This window comes from Tiliqua scincoides, chromosome 6, assembly GCF_035046505.1.
Source record: "Tiliqua scincoides isolate rTilSci1 chromosome 6, rTilSci1.hap2, whole genome shotgun sequence".
In the NCBI taxonomy this organism is placed as follows: Eukaryota; Metazoa; Chordata; class Lepidosauria; order Squamata; family Scincidae; genus Tiliqua; species Tiliqua scincoides.
The window spans coordinates 23947370-23972360 of record NC_089826.1 but is presented as its reverse complement, the minus strand read 5'-3'; the positions used below and the strand labels follow the sequence as shown (position 1 = coordinate 23972360).

Below are 24991 nucleotides of genomic sequence, written 5' to 3'. Positions count from 1 at the left end.
TGTTTTGAAGGAATGTACATTTGGGAGACAGATTGCCCTTTGGCCTTATCATGCTCTGTGGTGTATTATTGTTTTAGTTTGACTGTTAATGGAGAAGGCAGCAGCTGTAATAAAAAGGATTATATAAGGAAGCTCCTGCTGGGAGTTTTGGCACTGTACAAGGAATGATACAGGACAGTATATTTCTGAGAGCAGGTATAATAATGATCTCCTGGTCCGAGGGATTAATTAGAGTTTGAGGTGGTTTTAGGGTGGGGAGGCCATCATATAATGTGTCAGGATCATTCTGGCCTGCAGCCCAAGTGATCTGATGTGAAATAGTAGCAGCTGGCTGCAAATGTATGAAGTTCAAATGAGCAGCAGGTGGTAATTCCTGTCTTGTTTGCCAGGTCTTCACAGGGATAAGTAAGCTTGTACAGCAAGGTCAGCAGGGAAAGCAGACTTTGTTGCTTCTATCGGAAGAGGGAAAGTAGCTGAAGCAAAGGGTTGCTCGCACCTTACGGTGTTCACAAAAGTAGTTCCATATTACAGAGTTGTAAAAGAAAGGAAATTTTGAAGTGGTCTTGAAGTGGAGCGGTTTGATTATGTAGCTGTATCAAGAGACATACTGTGGGAACTCCCTGCACTGATGGCTCAGATCTTTCATTGAAAGCAATGTAGTTAATGTTAAGGTGGGCACTAGTATGAAGTCTATCACTTTTGAATGCAAGACCAGCCCAAGACAATTCCGGCCTAGGAGATGTGCTCCAGCATCCTCTGTGACATTGCCCAAAATTCCTGGTGTGCCTCCTTGGATCATAAACCGGTTGTATTCTCTGGCACTTCTAAAAAAAAGTATTGCATTCCTTGTTGAGAAGGAAAATACACCTTGGCCTCCCTCAAATAGGCCTTTTAGCCTTGAGGAAATGTGCAAGCACTTTATAGATTCTTAAAGCACCTGGATCTTCTTAATTGCACTGAATTTCTGCAATAGTGGCATAGTTCAGTTTATTATATAATCCCGGCAGTTATGGAATGGTATTTATATTAATCAGACATTGAATATAAGAACAAAGCAGCACCTTTGTGATACCAGCATCTATTTAATCCAGCATTTTGTTTCCAGCTGCAGCAGCCTAGTGATTCTGAAGGCTCATAAGCCGGACATGAAGGTGATGGCCATCCTCTGTTGTTTGCTCCCACTACTTGGTACTCAGAGCTATGTTTCCTTGGTACATAGAGTACCGTACCAGATCCAGCTTTTTGTTTTAGGGGAATTGAGGGAAACTGCCTTCCACAGGCCCTCTCTTACCCATAAGAGTCTGCTACTCTGCTACTACTGCACAAACCACCTCTTTTGTCACAGAGGTCAGGTTTCAGGGATCAGCAGTGAGCAGTGGTTTACTAGGGTTTGCATCACCCAGTGCGGGAGGCCAGCTTCTCACCCCTTTGATGGACCTCCTTCCTTGCAGTGGGTAGGGCAATGCCCCAGGTCGTGGGCGTAGTGATGTAACATTGCCCCGCCCGCACAGGTTTTTGCTATAACTTTTATAGAATAGAAATATTTCAGCGTGGTTTGTTTCATTGCATTCTGCATGAAATTACACATCGATTGATATATAATATGATGCTATTATTGGAAAATACCAATGTTTTAAACACTTTGATGTGTAGTGGTGTCACCGCCCGCATGTGTCACCCAGTGAGGTCCACACCCCCTGCACCCCCCCCAACGAGGCCACTGGCAGTGAACCCTTCTGAAGGCCATGAGCCCTTGGCAGCTGCCCATCAATGCCTACCTGACATCTAACTAGCATACTTTGAAATTGTTGATAGATCTATCTACCATGCATTTCTGTAATCCTTTTTCAGCATTATATATAACTGGAAGCCATCACCACATCAAATTGGAATTCCATTATGTCATCACAAGTAACAATGAGAATTCCTGAGTAGTCCTCAAGTTTTCAGAATAAAAAATGAAGTTGTTAAAAGATTTTCATTTACCCCATGACAATCCTTTTTAACAAACAATATTACAAATTGATCAACAATTCAGGTTTAAGTTATTTTGATTGGATTTTTGTTTCTAAACAATAAGAAACTACTCTTGTGCATACAAAGAATAATGAATCACAGATGTAAATTGATTTGTTACCATATAAAGAATTTGAACATACATGCTAGAACATATTTTCTACAATAAAATAATTATAAATTCCATGCATCTGGTTTCTTTAAATTAAAATAAATAAGCAGCATGTTTGTCATGTGTATATCCAAGTTTGGGAAAGGACGATCTGTTTGTGTTTGTGTGTATCTGTCTATGTATTTCAAAATTACAGACACAAAATATTAAAAAGAGAACAGCAAGCCAATAACATTCCTTTTGGTTTTCAATACCCCTCTCATTAAACAGAAGTAGATCAGCTGTTTGCCAAAATGAACAGTCTTGTACAAGTGCAAACCTGAAAGGAGAACGAAGCCATGCTTTGAAATAATTATTGAAATGCACTGCAACAACGAAGTGACTCCTTCTAAAATTTATTTTGTTAAAGAAAAAAGTGTACACTGCTATTAACAAAGGAAAAATAGTTGGTGGTACTGAACACTACATAAAGAAGGAAAAAACAGTCAGCATCCTTTCATGGGATAAATGTAATGTCAGGGGGTTTTTCCCTGAAAATTATTGGTGCACATTTTCAGTGTTACTACAGAGATCTTTTTTCCTCTGCTTAGAGATCTGCCCACCACACTCCAACTTCTTTAGCTTTCCAGTGCAATACTGGACATGTGTGGGATGTTAGATCCACAATTCTGTTCTTGTTTCTGATTATCTTTTCAGGGTAGGTAAGGGCATTAAAATATATCAGTCAACCTCGGAGAATATGTCAGGTAAACTTTGCCCTATACATAGAAATAGAGCCACATATATACTAAATTCGGGGGTGGTTTGCTATGTGAAATGGTTGCTGAATGGAGTTGTGATTTCCATCCTTCAGGCACTGGGAAGGCGTGGTAGTGGAGGAGGTGGGAGATGCTGCTGACAGCGCCATACGTGGCTGCTGGGTGGACAGTCATCCCAGCTCAGCTGCATGTATCAGCAAGAACAACTGTCCACTCACATTAATCGCTGTGCAGTGGCCAGTGACAGCTTTGCCTAGCAAACCACCTCACTGACCAGCACTGTCAATGATAATCTAAACCCTTTTTTGAACATTTCAGATCTAGGCATAGTCAAATAATTAATGTACAGTATATATTTATACAGTACTGTCCATTTTGTGCTCATGTGTTGCATGCTAAAGAGAAGACTTCAAAATACAGTAATTGTGATACAGAACAGATATTTTGTGAATGTCCCAGGCTCAGACGTTTGTGGTCCATATTGACATAATACATTCTAGAGTTAAGTAGCTTAGGGCAGTATCCTAACCAACTTTCTAGCAGTGAGGTAAGGGCAGTGCAGCTGCAAACATTCCCTTACAACAGTGGTATTCAAACTGGGGCGTTGCGACTCCCCAGCCTGTGGTTCCTGGCCTCTGCCCCCTTAAGGGGCAGGGGCAGCCAGGAGACAGGGGAAAGGCAGCTCAGGAGGGCTGCAGGGGTTTGGGTGCACTTGCACAAGCCTCCTGCAACCTCCCAGAGGTGTGGAGAGCCCTGCGCAACCTTCAGCAGGGCTCCCCAGGTCAGGAAAAGCGAAAGCGGAGCGATTGTGCCCCGCTCTGCAAAACCGGAAGCGGAGCATGATCACTCCACTTTCCCTTCTGACGGGGCTGCAGGGACTGGGGTGCACCCTCCAGTCCCTGCAGCAGCCGTCCCTGTGTGCGGGGAGCCCTGCGCGAGTGCCTGCAGGGCACCCCAGGTCAGGGAAAGGGAGAGTGCGCGATCACGTCGCTGCTTTCCCCTTGCCCCTGCTGCCTCCCCCCCTCGCCCGCAAAGACTTACTGCAGGTTTCAAACTCCCGGAGACTTTGAAAACCACAGCCTTACAAGCATTCCCTTATCTTGAAGAGGCCTCCATGACTGCTACCCAACTGCAGGATGCAGCACATGCCCCATTGACATGGCTATGTCAGTGCTGGAAAGTTGGTTAGGATTCAGGCCTTATTCACTTTCTAACAGATGAACTAAAAACTAAGGAAATATTTCCTAGAAACTAAGGAATATTTACCTGCAAAACAAATTTCTGAGAGCCCACCATCTTTGTACAAAAGAAAATAAAAGCTGCAATCTTATAGACACATACAGGGTGTAAGTTCAGTTGAATTCAGTTGAGCCTTCTTCTGAGTAGACATGCATATGATTGTGCTGTAAATCTCTGACCTGCCACCCTTATTAACATATGAAGACAGATAAGGCCCTACTAAATTTTATGTCTGTTATCAAATTGTTCTGTGTGATGTTGTGTGTCGTGTCATTTCGATGCCATGTGTGTCCCTAGGGTCTCCCAGGCTTCCCCACAGTTGCTGCTCTTCACAGTAATCAGATCCTCACCGTCAAGGTTTGTGGCCGACATGTACCAGCAAGTCAGTCCCTCTGTATCAGCATAATGGTGTTATGATAGTTTGCTGTCAGAAGCCAGTCCATCCATCCTACATCTCATGAGCCTGGATGTCACTTCACTTTCTTACTGCTTCAATATATATATATCAACTCCATGATGAAAATAAGCACATTCAAGGATTGTGCATTAACATGGACACTTGCTCAAACCTTGCTCATATGTATTGAATTATTCAAGAATTAAGTAGAAATGAACAAAGCTATCAATGGCAGACTCAGCGTTCTGGTTTAATGGCAACATTCTTCATGGCACAATATGCTGTTTGGAGAGACTGACTAAAAGCTGAACTGGTGCTTTGTCTGTGGAATCTTTGCTTATGAAGCAGAACAGAAGGCGAAAGGTGTTCACTCGAGATCTTCGGATAGTGAAGACATTTAACTATCTCACCTAAAAAGCTGTTTAAGTGTAAGTTTGATTTGTGCTACCTTCAATTCCATAAGGTTACAATTGTAATGAAGATTCTGTCTCCTATTCTTTAAGTCTGTATGGTTCTTTTTAAACAAGGCATAGATTCTTTGAACAGACACAAGCACCAGTTGGTTATTATATTCTGTACTGCAAGTCTAATGTATATCTTTCTATTTCTTTCTTGGGGCCTTCTGATGTCTATTCTTCAACTCTTTCATCTCTGAACTTCAACCTTTGACCTCACCTGCCTGATCAGATGGTGTTTCCTAAAATCAATCATGGCTTTCTCTCTGCTGATCAGCAGCTCATTAAACGCCGCCTCATTAAGGTAGTGCTTAATCTCTCTCTGCACCTTTTGCGATGCTCTTGCTTGCAGCTGATTATTGAATTGTAAATATGGCTGAGCAATATGATTGTTAATGAAATGGAATTTTGTTTTTAGAAAAGCAAGAAGAAACTGCATGGACCTTCTCTATAAACCTCATAATTAATTAAATCAACCTGTTTTACACTAGCATTTTACTGGAAACTAGACCAAACTTAGACTTTTTTTTTTTGAAAGAAGTCAGTATGATTTAATGGTTCATTACCCAATGCAATTAAATTACACTAAAATGGATATACTGAAGCTGGTAATGTTGTTTCTCAATCGTTGTTGTAAAATTGCTGCTAAAAAGAGATAAAATATTATTGCTGTTCAATTTATAGCATGAAAAGTACTTTGCAGCTTTGTAGCAACGCAGTTATATTTCAGTGCCCCTTTAGAACTCAGTCAGCTCTTGCTTGCTGGGTCTCATGAACCAGTCTGGTAAGCTGTCATAAAAATTTTACAGCTGGCAGGTAAGTTTAATCACTCAGCCTCGAATACGAACACGACCGTCAAGTAAACATTTTTCCTGCAGAAATGTATCAGTGGAATTCTGCAAGTTTGTATTCAACTTTCCTGTAGATTCTAATGTGAAGATCCAGATTCGCAAACTGGAGAAGGTGTCCATGTATGCGTGAGGCACACTTCCTCATGTTGGACTGTGAACCACATATGCAAAAAGACATTATGCAAGTGGTTCCAGGCATCACTTTCTTTTTGCAGTTGTGCATGTGGGCTGGATTGTATCACTTGATGAGGATTCTCAGGCACAGCTCTGATTAAGATGTCTTGTCTCTGATCAGGAAGGCCAGCCCAAGGCCTCCTGATACATTAAGCGGCATGCCAAATGCTGCCCCCTCACCTGATGATGTGCCAGCCTCTGTTCCTCCCATTCTCCAGTGCTCTAGCTCAGCATTTTTTCGTCCCCTCCACATTTCCTCTTCCTCTTTGGCTCCCTCTTCTGTTTCCAATCCAGGGAGAAGGAGGAGTGCTGGAGGCAAGTAAGTCGACAGAGACTAACGACCTGTACCAGTCTGCCTCCTGAAGTGACCACTTCAGTTGAGCTTATGGGTGGGCTGGCCTGGGTCTGCACCAGTGTGCAATGAACATACGGATAGTCAGCCGTGAACCCCCGCAGCCCTGCGCCCAGGGCAAAGCTCTGCAATGCCGCTTCCCCATGGGCTATCACCGCCCCTACATGCAGAAATCCGCCCCCCCCCCCAATCTCACACAACTTCTGCCCAAATCAGGGAAGTCTCTGTGAGGTTCCCCGATGCTATAAACTGTGCTTCCTGTTTTCTAGAAGCACAGTTTCCACCCCTGTTGGGAGCCTCAGAGAGGCTTCTGTGGGATCCTAATGGCCGGCGCCTGGGGCTTTTGCCGTGTCCCGGCCTATGGCAGATATGCAACTGTTGATAGTTCCACATATACCTGTGATCCACATTAAATATTTTGATCTTTTAAATTTATTTTTACTGAACTTTGTGGATGCAAAGATCTGAAAGCTGTCTGCTAATGCCAACTTTATTGACTGATGTTCAGGGTGATCAAGGTCAAGCTGGACCGCCTGGGCCTCCTGGGCCTCCAGGTCCAAGAGGTCCTCCTGGAGATACTGGCAAAGACGGCCCACGAGGAATGCCTGGAGTACCGGTGAGTAAGTCTTGAACTTGACATTGACTCAGTTTTTTCAGCATTGCACCATCCTATTAAGGGTTTCTGCATACAAAACAGGTCATTTCAGATGATCCAATAAACCAGATTGATCCCTCAAAAACATGGCCCAAGCTCATGCTTTCTCCCCAGCTCTCTTACCTGCTTGGCTTTGTTCCTGAGATATGACATCAAAATTGTGATTTGTTTAAACCACAGCCTCGCAACTTGTTCAAATCCAGAACTGTGCTTGCACTGTGGTTTACAAACCATGATTAAAGCAGCATCGAAGCCAGAGTTCAATCTTGGTTTCAAATGCTGGTTTAAATTATGTTTCAACGAGAGGTGAAACACAGCTGTCAGTTTGGTCAAACCACAAAACTGTGATTTAAACAGGTCACAAAATTGATGGGATGTGAGTAAGGAAAGGGGGAACAAATGGCCTCAGGTTGTGTTCATAACCAAATCAAATGCAATGGAATACAATCATATATTTATGTAGCATTATGCCAAGAGTAGCATTTACATGGGCATAACTGTTTCGATATGCCCCCATGTTATGGCAGATGTAGGCATTGGTTTATCCTCTGATAAAATTTTGCTCGTCTCTAGTAAATTACCCCAAACCAATTCTCAAAGTACCTGTTACCATGTACAGAACCTTTACACAAAGTGCATGTGTAGATCTTTGGTCTAGAAACTGGCTTTTCCTTTCTTTGTTGGTATGTAGTGGTGACTGCCTATAGCAAGGGTGAATATAAAGAAACTCTGGAACTACCAATAGCTCTCTGATGGTGATCTTAAGTCACTCCTGAACATCTGCATCTGTTGAGCACTTGCATCTATCCCCACCAGTGGTTTCAGATTTTTTCTTGTGTGTCCCCAGAACTCAGGTACAAATTCTTAACCTAGAGTTGCCTGGGGCTCTTGCACAATATTGAATAGAATGCATGACTGAATGTGTGTGTGTGCATGCAAAAAATGTAAATTATTGTACAAGCTGCCACTTGGCAATGGGCTCCAACTCCTTAAGCTGCCATGCTGTGCAAGAAATCTGAAGTGCTCCTAGATCTGGTTTTCTGCACTTGATCTGTTTGCTACAACTGTGCTGTAACACGGAGAAACGAAACAGCTAACATCATTACTAGCAAGGCAAAAAAGGAAGCATTCACATCATCGGGGAAAGGAAAGACCTTTCTCCCTCTAAGAATGAAAGCAGAGAAAGCAGCCAAGGTGTGGGGCGGGGGGGGAGGAACTGTCTTTTGAACTTATGGCAGGGCTTAGCCATAAAATTCAATGTGAAATAAATAAAACTGACTGCAACTGTGTGAACAGCAGAAACCCCAAAATGTCAAGCCTCTAAAAACATTTTTACTGGTGTGTGCTATAATCTGCTACTAGAGGCCCAATCCTATGTATGTCTACTCAGAAGTAAATCCCATTGTGTTCAGTTGGGCATACTAGCAGGTAAATATGCTTAGGATTGCAGCCTTAATGGAGTGTCTGCTTTTTCTGTGCACAACAGAGGACTGGGAATTAGGATGTTTGATCCTTGCCTTATCAGGCCTTTAAAATGCACATCCTAGAATGAGACTGCCAGCAGTGCAGCTCATCAAATCTGGTCATATTTCCATGGGCATCAGCAGCCAATCACATTAAGACATAACAATTCTGAACATCTATAACAGGTAATCTTCAAATCATCTCACATTCCTCAAAAGATATTTCACTCTAGCACAACAAATAAATATTTGAACAAATGTAACAGATATGAAGCAAATATAACATCTGATAATTATAAATATAAGAAGAGTCTTGCTGAATCAAACAGGAGCTCCATGTAGTCATCATCCTGTTTCCCATGCTGGCCCACCAAGAGCCTCCAGAAGTCCATAAACAGGGCAGAAAGACAGCCATTTTCTTCCACTGTTACTCCGAGCAGCTCCTATTCCGTGGTGTACTTCTGAAGATGGAGGTTTCATACAGCGATCATGACTCGTAGCCATGGAAAGACTTGTCCTCCATGAATTTGTCCAATTCCTCCATCAGAGCTATTTGGTATTATCATATATATCTGAATTTAAAAGGGCACAACCTGAATGTAAATAATAGTACTGATACTGATAACATTTTGTGTTGAAGGGAGAACCAGGAAAGCCAGGTGAACAAGGCTTGATGGTAAGTACTTATGTCTTCAGGTGATCAGGAATAATCCAGCTGAAGCTTTATGTGTTTCATTTTTCTGTGCATTTTTTTTTGCTGCAAGATACGTGGAGCCCCACTTGTGAGGCTTATTGATGCTACAAGCTGAATCAATTGGCAAAATCAATAAGGAAGGCGACAGAGCTTTCTGTTTCTATATACAATAAAAAGTTAAAAATAGTTTTCCACTGCCTACAAACAGAAAAGAAAGATGAAACTAAAAAAGCTTTTGAAAAGCCTTTCTTTTTAATTAGAATAGTTTATCATTCACTAACATTTGTAATTAGAAAAACTAATCCAAAATTATTTATTATTCGGAAATATAATGCCTGTTGCTGCCTAGAGCTATGTAGAGAAAAGGTAGAATAAAAAATAAGCAATCATTCATAAATATAATGTATATTCTCTTTTTTGGTCCTTTATGAAGTACATAGGTAGGGTTTCATATTTGTTCTTGTAGTCTTATATCTTTAGTTTCATTATATTATTCCAAATCTATATTGGTTAAGTATCTCACAAAACAATAACCATGTTGGAGTGCCTTGAGCATGACACCAGCTGTAAAGGAAAAGGAAAAAAAAAACCTGAGCCCTTCATTAAGTATTTCCCTTTAGCAATATGAGAATAGAACAGCAGCAAAGATAACGGGTTAATAATAGTGATTTTTTTTTTGTATGTACAAAAATGACACTGACTGCACATGCTGGTCAGTTCCAGTGTCTCATTCAGTGCAGTTGTGATACAAAATAACCCAAACACCATAAGAGTAGACACTAATTACAAGTTTGGGGGCATGAAACACCACAGGTCAATAAACCTCCTTAAAGTTGAGAAATATTAGCAGCATGGTGTTGAAGGAGATGTTATCATTTTTTTTCTTCTTCACTGGGCCCTTTTGAACCCCATATATAGGGGAGTATTGTTAAGGATCTCTCATATGGACTGGATCATCGGAAAATGCAGCAGTTGTTAAAGCTGTGTGCAGCATGAAAGAATTTACCAAAATATTTTCAAAAATGAATGGTCATTTTGAAATTGATTGGGAGCTTAGCTGCATGTTGACCATTTCTTCCAGCTTTTCAAGGTGGTGAAAATATGGTCAAATACTTCCCCCAGACAACCAAACCTATAATGAATCACAAGTATAACAACAAACCCTATGTATAGGCTTATCTTGTATTCATTTCAAACCCCCTTGCTCAAAAGTAAAAGTTATTCATGGAGCACGGATACCTAAATACCTGAGGTTCACTCCACCATTTCTCTCTTGTGGAATATTAATAGCTATAATTCCACTGTTCTCTTTGGGAGCTTTATAAAAGGTGGGGTAGGAGGGAAGCTCATAAATAGATCATAAATAGATCATCTACACAGGCTTGGTGTGCCAAACTCCCTCTACACCCAATGCCACAGGATAAATCCCTCAAAGGAAAATGGCTGCTGTTTGGCAGAACTCAGTGAGCTGGAAGTTCACAGAGTAAGGAGCACTTGTCAGTATAAATAAATTGTGAAATGTATTTTTGGAGAGAAGTTTTAATTACAATTGGCATATCCAAGCAAAATGCTGGCGGCAGCTACTTTTCTGAAAAAGTGATGTGGTGCATAGTTCAAATAACTCAAGAACTCAGCAAAAAATAAACAAAAAAAATGAAAAGGTATACAAGCTAATCGTAGTAATATTTTCAGTCGCTGTAAAATCATCACTCATTAAAGATCTTATGGCCCAATCTTATGCAGCGTTGCTGATGCCAGAACTAGTGTTCTGGTGGCAGACAGGACCCTGAAGATCCTGAAGAAAGGTGAAGGCCTTTTTGTGACCAGCAGCCTCTTCCTCCCTCTCCTTGGCAGTGAAGCTTGGGCGAGCTTGTAGCTAGAGAGGCAAGGCCTGAAAGAGCTAATTCAGACAAGCATCCCGTCCTTGCACCACCACCTTCTCTGTGGTGCTGCACCATGGCCTGTCACTTTATGGGTGATTTATGTCAGGGAAGCAAGCTAGCTGAAAAGAAGAACAGAGATTCATTGATGGACCTATATTGACTCTTCTCTGAATTTGCCAGACTTGCAGAAATTATGGCAAACCATAGGAGCCAGTTAGATTGGAGCCAGCTGGGCAGGAAACTTATATTTAAATTTCCTGTTAGTTTCTTGCAACTTTAATTATTGCCTTCCTTAAATCCATAAGCAGCAACTGCTATTGTGGAAGCCCATTTTATCCCAAATTATGTACAGGTGAATGTCTCCCCTCTCCCCACATATAACTCATGCACCACCCATTATCCTGCAGTTGAAAAGATGGTAAAAATAATTACTTAGTCCTTCACAATGTAAATATAACAGACAAAGCAGATTAAAAAAATAATCTCACAGGTCACCAAGACATTCCCAAGCTTTACTTGAAACAATTTTCCAGTTCAACTTGTTCATGAATACCCTCTGTCCACTGTGGAGAAGGAAACCATCACCGTAAGACCAATGTTTCTTTCTCTTACTTGCATACTCTTAAGGAGCCTCAAGCTGGATCTGAATATGCTGCAGAATGAGGTAGTGGTAGAATAGGCTGTAACACTTCAGGTTATAGGTGGGACATACCAATGGTGAATGAGTCCTGTTTATAAAATGCCATGCAAGTAGAAAAGTAACCCACCAGGAAAAGTTGTTGTGGCCCAGCTCTGGCTTTGCTGGTTTTCTGCTTGTTGTTTTTTAAGCATAAGGGAGAGTGATATAATCCATGATATCATCCTTTACTCTTGTATTTGTAGACCAGACCTTAGGGACCAGCAGAATGTTCTGGCATCTTCAGATAGGCCTGGAAAAGACTCCTATCTGAAACTGTAATCTAACAAAGCCTCTTCTAGGAAGTGCGCAGACAGTACAGTGGTAGTCTGACACAGTATGGCAGCTGCATATCTTTCTGTGTTCAAAAGGAGTAGTTGATACAGCAAACAACTTAATCAGAATTTAATAGAATAGAGTGGACCTGTTTATGGTTCTTTAACAGGGTTTTTTAAAAAAAAAAACACAAATGTTTGTATCTGCATGCTGTTTTGTACTTGAAAAATACATATCTCCTTGCCTAAATTTTGCCGTCAATCAAATATGTAACATCAAAAGCTCAAAGTAGGTTTACTAAGCATTAGAGGTAGAAATGCTCTCCACAGTGACACATTTGTGTGTCAGAAGAAGCAGTGATGGGGTTGAGTACAGATTAGCATAGGAGCTGGAGGGAATGGAAAGCCTGTAATTAATACTAAAGAGAAGAGAAAAGTATCTCCTGAATGTTTCAAGTAGAAAGTCTCACTTTTTCTTGATGTGCAAAAACATCAGCTGATTTTGACTCTCGGCATAGAAATGTTTGTACAATCGGACAGTTTTAATTGGTCATTTAAATCTGTATTAGCTACGGTATTATGCTAATTGAATTATTTTCCCTTTTCAGGGACCTCAGGGGCCTCCAGGACAAAAGGTATAGTATAAACAATGCTGTGAATGTGATTATACTTTCTAGTGCCAAATTGCAGCTGTAGGAATGAAGGGAATTAGCTACCGTATGCTACATTGAAATACTTAGTTTAGTCTGTGAGCTGTTTTCCCAAAATGCAACCACATAATGTGAGATGTATGATTCCTAAATTCCTAAACAAACACCCCTCCATTATAGGAAACTCAAGCAATGGCAAGTAAGACTGTTTTCAATCCATTTGCTGAACTTGCAGGTTAAAAGGTTACTACAATTTTCCTTATTCAAACACTGGTAAAATGATGAAGCCAAACTTAAAACATTGTGGGAACTGCAGCATGAGTTCCACATGGAAGACATGTTCATATTCAAGTAGATCACTGCCATATGACCAAAAAAATGACCAGAGAAACAAAGGAGTTTAGGTGTTGCTGATAAATGGTGCTTGGTGGCTGGCCAGTGTCTTCCTATTTCTTTAGTAACCCGAGAACTGACTTCCTGTGAATGCTTCCAAAAGTACTTATAATCACCAGGTTTGATAGCTGAAGCTTAATAGAGTGAATCCACGATTTATGGACTGCAGTATTAGACCAATACTACAGATATGAACAATAAAAACAGTTTAAACAGCATTTTTGTCAGCGACTAACCAGCTCTTCACTAGCCAAACAAAAAAGCCACACCAATCCAAGCCAAAATGTTTTAAAATCTATTTTTAAAAGATAAGATAGTATAATAGGTGTTTCATAGACTTTGTGTTCAGGAAGAAAGTGAAGGTAGCTGAAAAAATATCTGTATCACAAAATTTGAGCAATTTTGTGTTTGAATATTTCAGTGTTGATTAATCTGGTGCTAGGATTTCAAAAATGCAGTTAATTTTGACATAGCATCAGTAGTTTAATAACAATTTATGCTATACAGTTGTACAATATGACATGTATTACAATGCATAGACAATAAGATAGATAAAAACACAAAATTTAAGATAACTTAAAAAGTTTTGCTTGTATATATTTTATTAATAGTAATAGTAATATTTTATTAATAGCATAGACAATAAGATAGATAAAAACACAAAATTTAAGATAACTTAAAAAGTTTTGCTTGTATATATTTTATTAATAGTAATAGTAAAAGAAAAACAATAAACAGCATAAAACAAAATACATTAAAATACATAAAATACATAAAAAGAAAAGAAAAATAAAAAGAGTGGGGAAAAACTACATAGAATATCTCTAACAACGTAGTAAGAGCGAAGCCAAGAAATTCTAATTATTTATATTAATGATCTAAATTTCCACCCTTACAAAAGATATATCTCCAACAGTTCCTCTTATGACCAATCTTCAAATCCAAAACTCATTAAATCATTATTCTCTCTCTCTCTCTCTCTCTCTCTCTCTCTCTCTCTCTCTCTCTCTCTCTCTCTCTCTCTCTCTCTCTTGCAAAATGATTGGTTTCCAGTTATTCATAAAGGTCTTTGTTGATTTCTCTTTCAAGTCATAAGTTTATCCATTTCTGCAAAGACCATCGCTTTCGTCCACCATTTGTCTATTGATGGTATATCCATGGTTTTCCAATATTGCGCATAAAGTATTCTAGATGCACTTATCATATATAAGAACAAAATTTCGCTTCTTTTTTCCACATATTCATTTATCATGCCCAACAGAAATACTTCAGGTTTCAATTGTACATTTGTTTTTAAAATCAGCCATATCGGTGTATATATCTGTGACCTTTTTTTTTTTTTTGCTTTAGAACATGTCCACCACATATGGTAAAAAGTTTCCTCCTGTTTTTTACATTTCCAACACCTATCTAACATACTTCATACGTTTTTGCTAATTTGCTACCATCTATAAATCATCTTGTATACATTTTCCTTAATATTGACATTCAGAGTAAGTTTTATTTGCTTTGTCCATAATTTCTCCCATTTTTCCATTGAAAGTTTGACCCACATTCTTCACAACTTAAAAAGTTTTGATGATACAAAAACCTAAGATTACTGTTGGAGTCAGCGCATCTGAATTATATAAGAAACATTACAAATTCAGCGTAAACAATTTTTGTGTTTCCCATTGCAGTTTGTAGTAACACATATAGTAAGGTTTTGTCCCTGGAAAAACATTCTTTTCAGAAGTTACCATTTTTACAAAATAAAGTCTTCTCAATATACAGTCTAGAATGACAGTAAGTTGTTGTGTGGCTAGTGGTGTGCCCACTGATATAGTACAGACTGCTGTAATCTACCTATTGCAATATTACAAGCACATCAGCAGACAGAGGAGACAAGTTGATAGGAACCTTATTTGTAAGCAGGCTTTGATTTTGTATTTTGACAAATCATACTTTCTGATTTGTTTAATGGGAACAGACAAGGAAGGAGTAGGGTAAGTGCTTTGGGAAGCAGATTGATGTGGCTATATCCACAACATAGTGAAGAGTACCCCAAGTCTTCCGCTCCCCTGCCACTCGATGCTCATTGCAAACTGCCTTGTCCATTGTCATGGATGGGTTGGCCATGGCTTCACTCCCAACGTGGACAGTTTGAAACAATACTCTACTGTTCCTAACTCATGTTTGTTCAATGTCCTTGATCCACTGAGAATTCTTGCTGCCCCTCTAGTGGTGGTTAATGTATTCAGAATAAGAAGAGGAGGAATACAGAATAGTTTTAACAAAATGTAGGGCTTAAAGCTGAGATTCCTTATCTGCACATAATCACAAATATCTATCCATTCCTTAGAACTTCTTTTGCCCTTCTGGTTTAGTTTTAGTTCTGGAATGGATTCAGCTGTGATTAACTCTGGACTTATTAAAATCCTGACCTGGATCATGGAATGGATTACAGGTATCCCTCACTTTCTGACAGTTTGTTTTTCGACAATCTGCTCTTTCAATGCATTTCAATTATAGCCAGAATTCATTCATTCAACTCCTGTTCCACTATTTCAACCTCTGTCTGCTGTTCTAAAGGCTAAAATTGTCCTCCATCATGTTGATTTGCATATGTCATGGTGATTCAAACTGTTTTGGTATATGTGTGACAGAGAGAGAGAGAGAGAGAGAGAAAGAGAGAGAGAGAGGGAGCATGCCAACCTTAGCTCTGGATCTATTCCCATTTCCGAAGGCATTAATGAGAGTCCATTTGCAGAAATCTTTATGTGACAGCAGGAATTTGCAAGATAAAAAGGGCATTTGCAGTTTTCTAGTTAAAAAAGCATTGGAAGCAACATTTGTAATCTAAAAAAAGACTGGGTTCTGCTTTTCAACCATTTCTGCTTTTCAACACTGCTCCGGTCCCTAACCTGTCAAATGAGCAGGGGTCACCTATAGTTGCAAACACAACATGTCCTTTTAATGACAGAATTACATGAACTATTGAAAAGGGTTATTTAGTTTGATAACCAACTCCAAAAATATGAGGGAGGCACAGAATCGGAAAAAATTCCATCTTCCATAGAACCCACTGTAGTAACTATTTACAATACAGACTGGAATAGCTACGAAGCTAGATGGGATCCAGAAGGAGACCCAGTAAATGAAGGTTCCAAAAACCACTGTTAGAGAAACCTAGCAACAATGTACAAATGCTCCCTGGGGCATTTGGTGGGCCGCTGTGAGATACAGGAAGTTGGATTAGATGGGCCTATGGCCTGATCCAGTGGGGCTGTTCTTATGTTCTTATGTACTTATTGTACGGTCACATGTCACATTTTCTGATAACTTTTGTACCCTACAGATGTCTTCCACTAAATGTGAGCCTGTTGACTTGGGATAGATCAGGGAACAGAAGATGGTGTTTCCTTTAGGGAGATGATAAAGGAGATTCAGTTTGGGGGGTGTTTCTAGAATATTTGCAACAAGTCAAGACTAATGATATGTGTTCTCATTGGCAACGTTTCCATCTGTTGCTCCTTTTGAACAAGGAGGCCTTTTGAACAGACGCTTAGTCACATGTGGTACAATCTGAGGAATTGTTTAGAAATGAAAGATAAATTAGTGGGTCTGATTTATTTTCTCCTCCAAAATGCACTGACGTGCTAGTGCATGCTACACGGCTGTTTTCTTTGCATCTCAAGCTGTCACTAAAAAGGCATAAAGGCCAACACACAAGTTTCTCCATACAGGCAGAATGTTTAACTGTAGTTTGAAATTGTGTAATGGGGTTTTCTCAAAGAATAAAAACTCTTTTCAAAGCCAAGTCTCATATCTAATCTCCTTTTGTTCCATCAGCATCTTAAAATGTTGATTGAAGCAACTGAAATGGAAACCGTTTGATACATTTTGTAGCACAAAAGCGTAAAGGTATTCCAGTTCATAGGGATGGATCATAGCAGTTGTGTTCACTTTGTTGCAAGTCATAGATGCAGGGCTGGCCGATCCATGTGGCTAACGACAGGCAGCAGACTGGCAGGGGACACACATTTCTGTCTGCCCACTTGCTTCCACTCAGTGGTGTAGCTAAGGGGATGCAGGGCTAGCAATTGCACCAGACAACAAGCTTTAGAGGGCAACAACCTTAGCTTGATACTAGTGACCAAAATTGTGAAAACCTTGGTATTTTTGAATAATACCATCATAAGAACATAAGAACAGCCCCACTGGATCAGGTGATAGGCCCATCTAGTCCAGCTTCCTGTATCTCACAGCGGCCCACCAAATGCCCCAGGGAGCACACCAGATAACAAGAGACCTCATCCTGGTGCTCTCCCCTACATCTGGCATTCTGACATAACCCATTTCTAAAATTAGGAGGTTGCGCATACACATCATGGCTTGTACCCCGTAATGGATTTTTCCTCCAGAAACTTGTCCAATCCCCTTTTAAAGGCGTCTAGGCTAGACGCCAGCACCACATCCTGTGGCAAGGCGTTCCACAGACCATCATGTTATATACCATTCGATGCGGTATGTAATGCAGAATGCAATGACACAAACCACGTCAAAATATCTCGATTCTATCAAAAGTTATATCCAAATAACCAGAAAATAAAAACACAACTGCATTATGCAACAAGAACTGGATGTTCTTAAGTCTAAACTGACCAATGAGACTTATTGTTCCAAGAGCTAATTAGGTGTTAGCTCTTCAAAATACCACAGGGAGCCAATAAGGTGTTAATATGAGTCAGCTCTCATTTCCATAATACAGTTACCCCTGCTAACTGGGTAAAGAGGCACTTTTTCAAATGGTGCTCCTCTTATATTTATCAGGGGGAGAATGACTGTTCCCCTTTACAGTCCCCCATTGTGTTCCCCCTGTTCCCCCATTGTGTCTCTAACCAATACGGTGCAAACTTTTTATTTACTTAATTAAATTTCATTTCATCGTGGAGGAGGGCTACAAAATCTTCTTTGACCCACAGTAGCAGATGCCTAAGCTACACCACTGGGGGAAGATGGCAGAACAAGTGGATAGTGAGCTGCTGGGGGAAGAAGGCAATTTTTTTCTCCATTTTCACTTTTTAAAAAATCTAGGCATGATGTCACTTTCAGGGCATTGTTTTGCGCTTGGCACTGCGCTACACAATCATTAGCTGCTACGCCACTGTTTCCACTGATCTTTTTCCTCCTCCCATTCCTTTCCTTGAAAAAGGAATGGGGGACAGAGCAGAAGTGTGGAGGAGAGGAGAGAATTGGATTAGAACAGGGTTGTCCAAACATTTTTTGGCCACATCATCTCTCTGACACTGTGTCGGGGACCAGGAAAGAAGTGAATTAATTTACATTTAAAATTTGAATAAATTTACATAAATGAATTTATTAGAGATGGAGCATATGAGTGAATGAAGGTCTTGCAGTAGCTCAAGGCCTATAAAAGGCCGTGCACAAAGAAGGTTAGCCTTTCCTTTGCTGCCGCTGCTGCATCACGGACTTGAAACAGCAAGTAGTGGAGGAAGCCTTCGTCCCACAGCTCAGGTGGGAGGTCGAACAGTTGTCCTTATGCTGAGAGCACTTGCGTTGGGCCAGCACGGGCTTTAGTAAGTCTCTGGAGGGCCAGAGGCTCATTGGAAACTGGGGCCTCCCTGAGGGCTGAATTGGGAGCCCCTGAGGGCCACAAGTGGCCCCTGGGCTGGGGTTTGGGCACCCCTGGATTAGAATATTGGAGAAATAGAAACTGGCTTACCAGGTCAGGGTGGCAGCATTTGGCATGCTGTCTCAGGTGCAAGGAGTATTGAGTTGGCCCTGGATAGATGTCAGGGGCTAGTCTTCAAAATAGGTGCTATTCAGTGGGTATTATTTAATTTTCATTTATCTATTTAAAAAACTGTATTGGAGATACATATGCATGCACAAATATTCTCCCTCTCTCACATGCACACACACATATAAAAATCTTATGAAATGAAAAGCACTGCATTTACAACAGGATATTTCACAATCTGTTTGATATATCTTGCTAAACCAGATGTATCTGCTAAAATATGTTGTTCTCTGCAGGGTTTTCTTGGTTCACCTGGTGTTCCAGGAATGGATGGGCAACAGGTACGTTCAATGAAAAGTTTTTCACTCTTTTTTTGTTATAATCAAAATATTATAACTTGTAAATCCGGTTAATCAGGAAATAAATTTACCAAATGGGGAAAAAAGTGAACAATAAAATAAAACCCAGCATTTTTGGGGGATCAGTGTATTGTTTTGGATATAACAATACAAAGAATAAACTTTGCGGCACTAAAAACAGCGTATAACAAAAATGGCAGCAATCCAAACCACTGACACATGAACATAAATCCAGTTGACATCAGTGGGTCTGAAGAAATACAATGGTGCTCTGAGACTGCAGTCTTTATTGATGACAGAGATATTACCAAGGAATCTAAGGAGATAAGAAACATATGACGAAAAGGAAAAACATCCTGAAGGAAAAAAAATGCAAATAACTGTATTCGGCAGGAAATGAGCTTGAAATTAACTAAAATTAAGCTGCATTGGGAAAGCAGTAATCTTGTTTTAGGTCATCAATGAAATGAATTTAGTTATTCAGATACTTTAGTTCTGTCACCAAATTGTGTCACAGTGACTAGCAACATGAATTTAAGAGAAGTTTCTTAGTAAAAGAGCACGATTGTTTTATATCAGCACTGAGGGCAGAGATAGTTACCCATAATGTGTCTGGCCTGACAGGCCACAATACTGCGCATCTTTTGTTCCCCATGAATGCTAACCTGATACCAATTTTTTTTTTTTTTTACAATGCTGGGAATGCCATAATATAATTGGGTCACTCAGCATATGCCACTGCTTACTAACAGTCCAGTCCTGACTAAGTGGCACACTGGCAAAACATGTGTTTCACTGGCTTTTGTGCTGTTACAAAAGCACTGTATGGTGACTTGCGACAAGCACAAAAGCTAGGTGCGCTGTGGGAAGGCTGGAGCTTTTGCATTGGGCTGGAGACTGCATGGACACCCACCAGAGCAAATAAGTCTGCCCAGGGGTGGGGAGAGCGTGGTGGGGAAACTGTTATGATGGGGTGGGCAGAATTTGACTTAAAACTAGTCAGGTGATTCTCTAACTCAGGGGTGGGCAAACATTTTGGTAGAAGTGCCACATCATCTCTCTGACACTGTGTCAGGGGCCAGGGAAAAAAATAATTAATTTACATTTCAAATTTGAATAAATTTACATAAATGAGTACATTAGAGATGGAACGTATATGAATGAATGAATTTTACCGAGCTTATTTATATTACAAATGTGAACTATAATACAGGCATGTAGGACCACATGAGAACTGTGAACTGTTTGCCACACACCTCTTGCACAGTTAAAATATGCAGACCAAGCCACATCCAGTCAGAAACACATGGAGACATAAGTTGTTCAGAGGCAATTGGGGGGAGGGGGTTAAAATAATGTCCAGGGAAAAGCAGAAAAAACATGGAGACTTGCTCTAACTCAGCCCGCAGCTTGCATCTGGCAGTTGCGACCAGCAGTTGTGGGACAGCATGGGCTCCAACAATCTCTGACAGGCCAGAGGTTCATTGGAAACCAGGGGATCCCTGCAGGCCAGATTGGGGGTCCCCGAGAGCTGCAAATGGCCCCTGGGCCAGGGTTTGCCCACCTCTGCTCTAACTGACTGGGGTCTCCTTTGGTGGCCGAAAAGGCAGGATGTGAATTCAAATATAGATAGATTTCTTTCAACATCTGGCTTGGCCTTCATTCTTGTATCACATGGCTATTTGTTCTTGTCTGTATTGCATCTGCTATCTGGTTGAGGCACAAAACTGGTTCGTATAGTCTGATCTAAGAGAGATGGTTGGTGAGTGGACAGTCCTGTTTTTTATCCCTTCCAGCGTTATGATTCAATCACTCTGCTATGATTCAGTGCCTCAAACTTCTTCAGCAGCAACAATATCTGGAGCTAGCAACTTTTGGCTGTAAGGTAGAAGACTAGCTGAATGATGGCTTTGATTCAGTGCTGCAGTTTCAGAAAACCAAGATAGATGGTTGTAAAAATTTTCTATTTCCATGTAGTCCTTGGAAAGTTGGGTTCTATTTTTAATTGCTATGTTCTCAAAGCAGTTCTATCATGTAACATAATCCCAGAAAGTCTCTTGAGCAATATGCAATCACCAGTGGCCTGCTCTGAAGGTACAGAGATTTAAACCAGAGGATCAGATTCATAATTTATACTGACACAGAAGAGTTAATAATATGTTCACACAGGTGTTATTTTTAAACACTAACCTTCTATGTCTGGCAACTGCTCAATATTTCTCAGCAAAGTTTTGCTGCCAGAAGGCTAATCCTTCAGATAGGACATGAAGCCAAGCTTCTGCCAGTTTGGTGAGATGCAAGGTATTGTTATGCAAGATGGAATGTCAGATGAAGCTGGAGTAACTTTAACTGGCTGGCTTAATTCTTCCATTGTCTATTCTCAGACGTCTGTTCCTATCCTATGCAGTTTCAGACTATAGCCAAAGCCTTCAGTGTTTATGCTCTTAGGAACAGATTCCCATGTACTGAAACTCACATTGAGCACTTGCTATTGCTTCTGGCCTCATAAATTTTCTGGGGTTTGCTATAGGGCTAAGATGCAAATAGATAGCCCTTAAAAAGACAGATTGCTTAAAAGCCAAAACCCCAAAGCTATTTTCCACAAACTTTTGCTTGGGAAAAGTTGCTTGGGAAAAGAACTTCAGTGATATTACCTGTATCAGTGATTTGAAAACTATGATCTGAATAACATTTTAAAAAGTGCCTCCCACAAACAATTTCTGTTGAACTTGTACTGGATAAGAAAAGAAAAATTAACCAACTGAAAGAACTGGGGAGAATTTCGGATGTGGTTGACACATCTAGCAAAGTGGATAGTACGAGTTAGGGGGTTGTTAAAAATCTCAACTTATGTAGGTTAAAAATACTTGTAGTGAAACAAGAGGTGGAAAATAAGGCCCAATTCATGCATTTTATAGAAAATGGAAGGGATTTCTACTTGCTTCCATGCTTCTGATGCAGGCTATAATCCAATACACACTTACTGGGAACAAGTCTCATTGAACTTAATGGAATGTACATTTGCATAGACACACATAGGATTCTGCTTGCAGTGTATGAAGTGTGATTCCATCATGATTCAGACAACTTCTGAATATGTGCCTGTTATCATGTGTAGTGTATGCTACTGTTTACTATTAAAATGCTGTACATTGGAGATTCAAATCCTGTAACCTGTACATAAGAAAACACAGTGAGTTTCTTTTTTCTTGCAGTGTGACAGAAAGCTACAGAACATAAACCTACATTTCCTGTTGAGCTGACATAGGGAAGATCCCTAAATACATTACTCCTCCTTATTTGTTCATTTATTTTTAATGGAATGAGAACCAAATGCAGGGCTATGCAAATCATTTTGAGTTTGGTGGATTTTAACAGTGTGACTGAAGCCCTTTTCACACATCAATTTCATGTTCAGTGAATGTGGGGGAGGTGGGAGCGGAATGTTGCCCTGACCTCTGCATGTCTGGCCCAGTCTGTGAGCGCAGCCTGTGAGCATGTACCATAAATACAGGTAGACACTTTCTATGCGATTGGGGACTTGCCTTTTAGAGGGCAGCTGATTACACATAAGCTCTGTTTATATGTTCAGCTATGAGCCAGTGAGGGCAATTTTGCTTTCTTCTCCATCCATTCAATTAGCACAAAATTATTTTTGAAGGGGGCCTGAATTTTTCTTGCAGCCACCACAGAACTATTTCAATTCTTCTTAAATGTACCAGGAGATTTACAGTCTCTATTTGCTCAGATCTGCCATTGTCCTTTTCCATGTTTATTCTTAGCTCAATACATTAATTTTTTTTTGCATTATTTATTATACTGGACATACTCCCCACTCTTGCCCACCCTTTTCCAAGAAGGATTATCTATTTTTTTCCTACCTTTCAGGGACTGGTTTTACTAATGTATAAATCAGGCCACTTACACTTCAGTTTATTAAAACATAGAAATCAAATGAAGGAAACTTTACAGCAAATAGTTCACAAATTCTCAGACAGGTTTTGTGGGCCATCTGAGTATTGTTGAAAAAGCTTCTTACTTACTTTAACTTGGTGAGTGGGCCAGGAGAGGTTGCCAACCTTAAAACAAATAATTTAAAGTTTGGGGCAGGTGGGAAGGAGAGATGAAAGGGGAGTTGAAAAGAAGTAATGCAATATGGGCTTGAGATGAAGTTAAAGGAGCAAAGAACTTATTAAGAGTCACTTTCCAGTGTGCTTGTCCCTCTTACAGTACAACCAAGCATGGATAGATTGAGCGTGAGATATGGGTGGCATTGTGGTTTCCTCAGTCTTAAAGTGAATTACATTTTAGGGACTGAAAAATGTATGGGGAATATAATCTGTTGCTATAGAAAAGTCAATCCATTTCATAGAAACTGGATGAAAAATGTTTCTGCTGCTGGTCTGATCTCAGAAATTTTTCCACTTTTTGACAAAAGTAAATCAGGTAGCCAGCAAGAGGTAAAGAAAAATACAGTACCTTTTACTTACTTCCCAGTAGGTTATCTGGTCACCAGTGGTTCTTCTTGGACCCAAGCCAGCTATTTTGCCGGTGTATGTCCAAGGAGAGGTTGGGTTGGGGGTTGGGTTCGGCTGGGCTGGAGAAATAGCTATAGGATCCTGACACATGTTATTCCCACTGAGATCCATCACCTCCAGCCCCCAAACTACACCCTGCCCTTCCACCTCACTGCCCCAAACCATCTGTGACCCACCCCTGCCACCACCTTATCGGCTCTGGCAGAGCCTGAGGGCCCAATCCTATCCAGCTTTCCAGTGCCAATGCAGCTGCAATGCAACCCCAAGTTAAGGGAACAAATGTTCCCTTACTTTAAGGAGGCCTCTGTGACTGCCCCTCCACTGCAAGATATAGCACATGCTCCACTGGCATGGCTGCAACAGCACTGAAAATTTGGATAGGATTGCACCCTGGATCCGTTGGTGGCAACACTGGTGAGCAAGGTGAGGAATGCTGCTGGCTGTTTGTGCCAGCAGCTCTGACACACAAGCAGCAACGTGCCGTTTATTTTGCCACTTTACAGTGGTAGAATGCATGATCTGCTAACATAAATACCCCAAAGAATTGGGCCACTAGAGAGCTCTATCAGTGCTGCTGCTCCTTGCTCCACCAAGCTTTCTAGCAGTGGAGACATTCCTCCATTCCTAGAGTGCCCTGATAGGGAGCAGAGCAAAGCAGTCGTACCAACAGAGCTGTCTAAGGTAGGGGTTTAATGGGCTAATGGGGTTTGGGATTTAATGGACTTTCAGGATTAACAGACATCCCTTTCTCCCATTAGTCTGTTAAACTGAGGACTTACTGTATTAAAATACTCAGCTCATCCGGCAAAGTTGTGACAGCCATGTTTCTGCATAAGTCAGAATTGTGACAGCCTAATAGATATAGTTATGACGTATGCTCCAATATTATCACATGCTAGTATATTATGCGCATAGATTTTTTTTAAAAAAAATTAGCATTTCACGAGAGGCCTATGTGGCAAAATGTAGCTCATGTCACAGGTGCAAATTGGAGGGTGGGCACAAGAACATGCGCTCCAATTGCTTCCCCACTCAGGAATTGCCCAGCTGGCTCCCCTGACCGGGGAAGTAGTTGGATCACATGCACCCTAATGACATCATGAAGCCACGGTGTTGCCATGGGCGCAAAAGGCCCTCACTACGCCTCTGCATTCCACAAATGGCGCTTTATATGACTGACAGCTCAGAAGTTTTCCCTACAATATGTAAGCCACTTCTGAACCTAATTCTGTGTTTGAATTTATTAAAGCTTTCATGTAAATGTACAGCATTGTCACTACATTACTGAAAACCCTGCGGTTTTAGTCC

General features: G+C 40.6%; 1 protein-coding gene across 1 annotated transcript in view; it reads left to right on the top strand.

Annotated features, from left to right (window-relative positions):
* The window catches only part of COL25A1 (collagen type XXV alpha 1 chain), a 425608-nt gene that overhangs the window by 297257 nt on the left and 103360 nt on the right, over nt 1–24991 (top strand). Inside the window, exons 8-12 of the mRNA XM_066632336.1 lie at nt 5210–5281; nt 6863–6970; nt 9113–9148; nt 12609–12635; nt 19083–19127. Of these exons, the coding sequence (XP_066488433.1) occupies nt 5210–5281; nt 6863–6970; nt 9113–9148; nt 12609–12635; nt 19083–19127 (288 nt within the window). The remainder of the gene's footprint in view (nt 1–5209; nt 5282–6862; nt 6971–9112; nt 9149–12608; nt 12636–19082; nt 19128–24991) is intronic.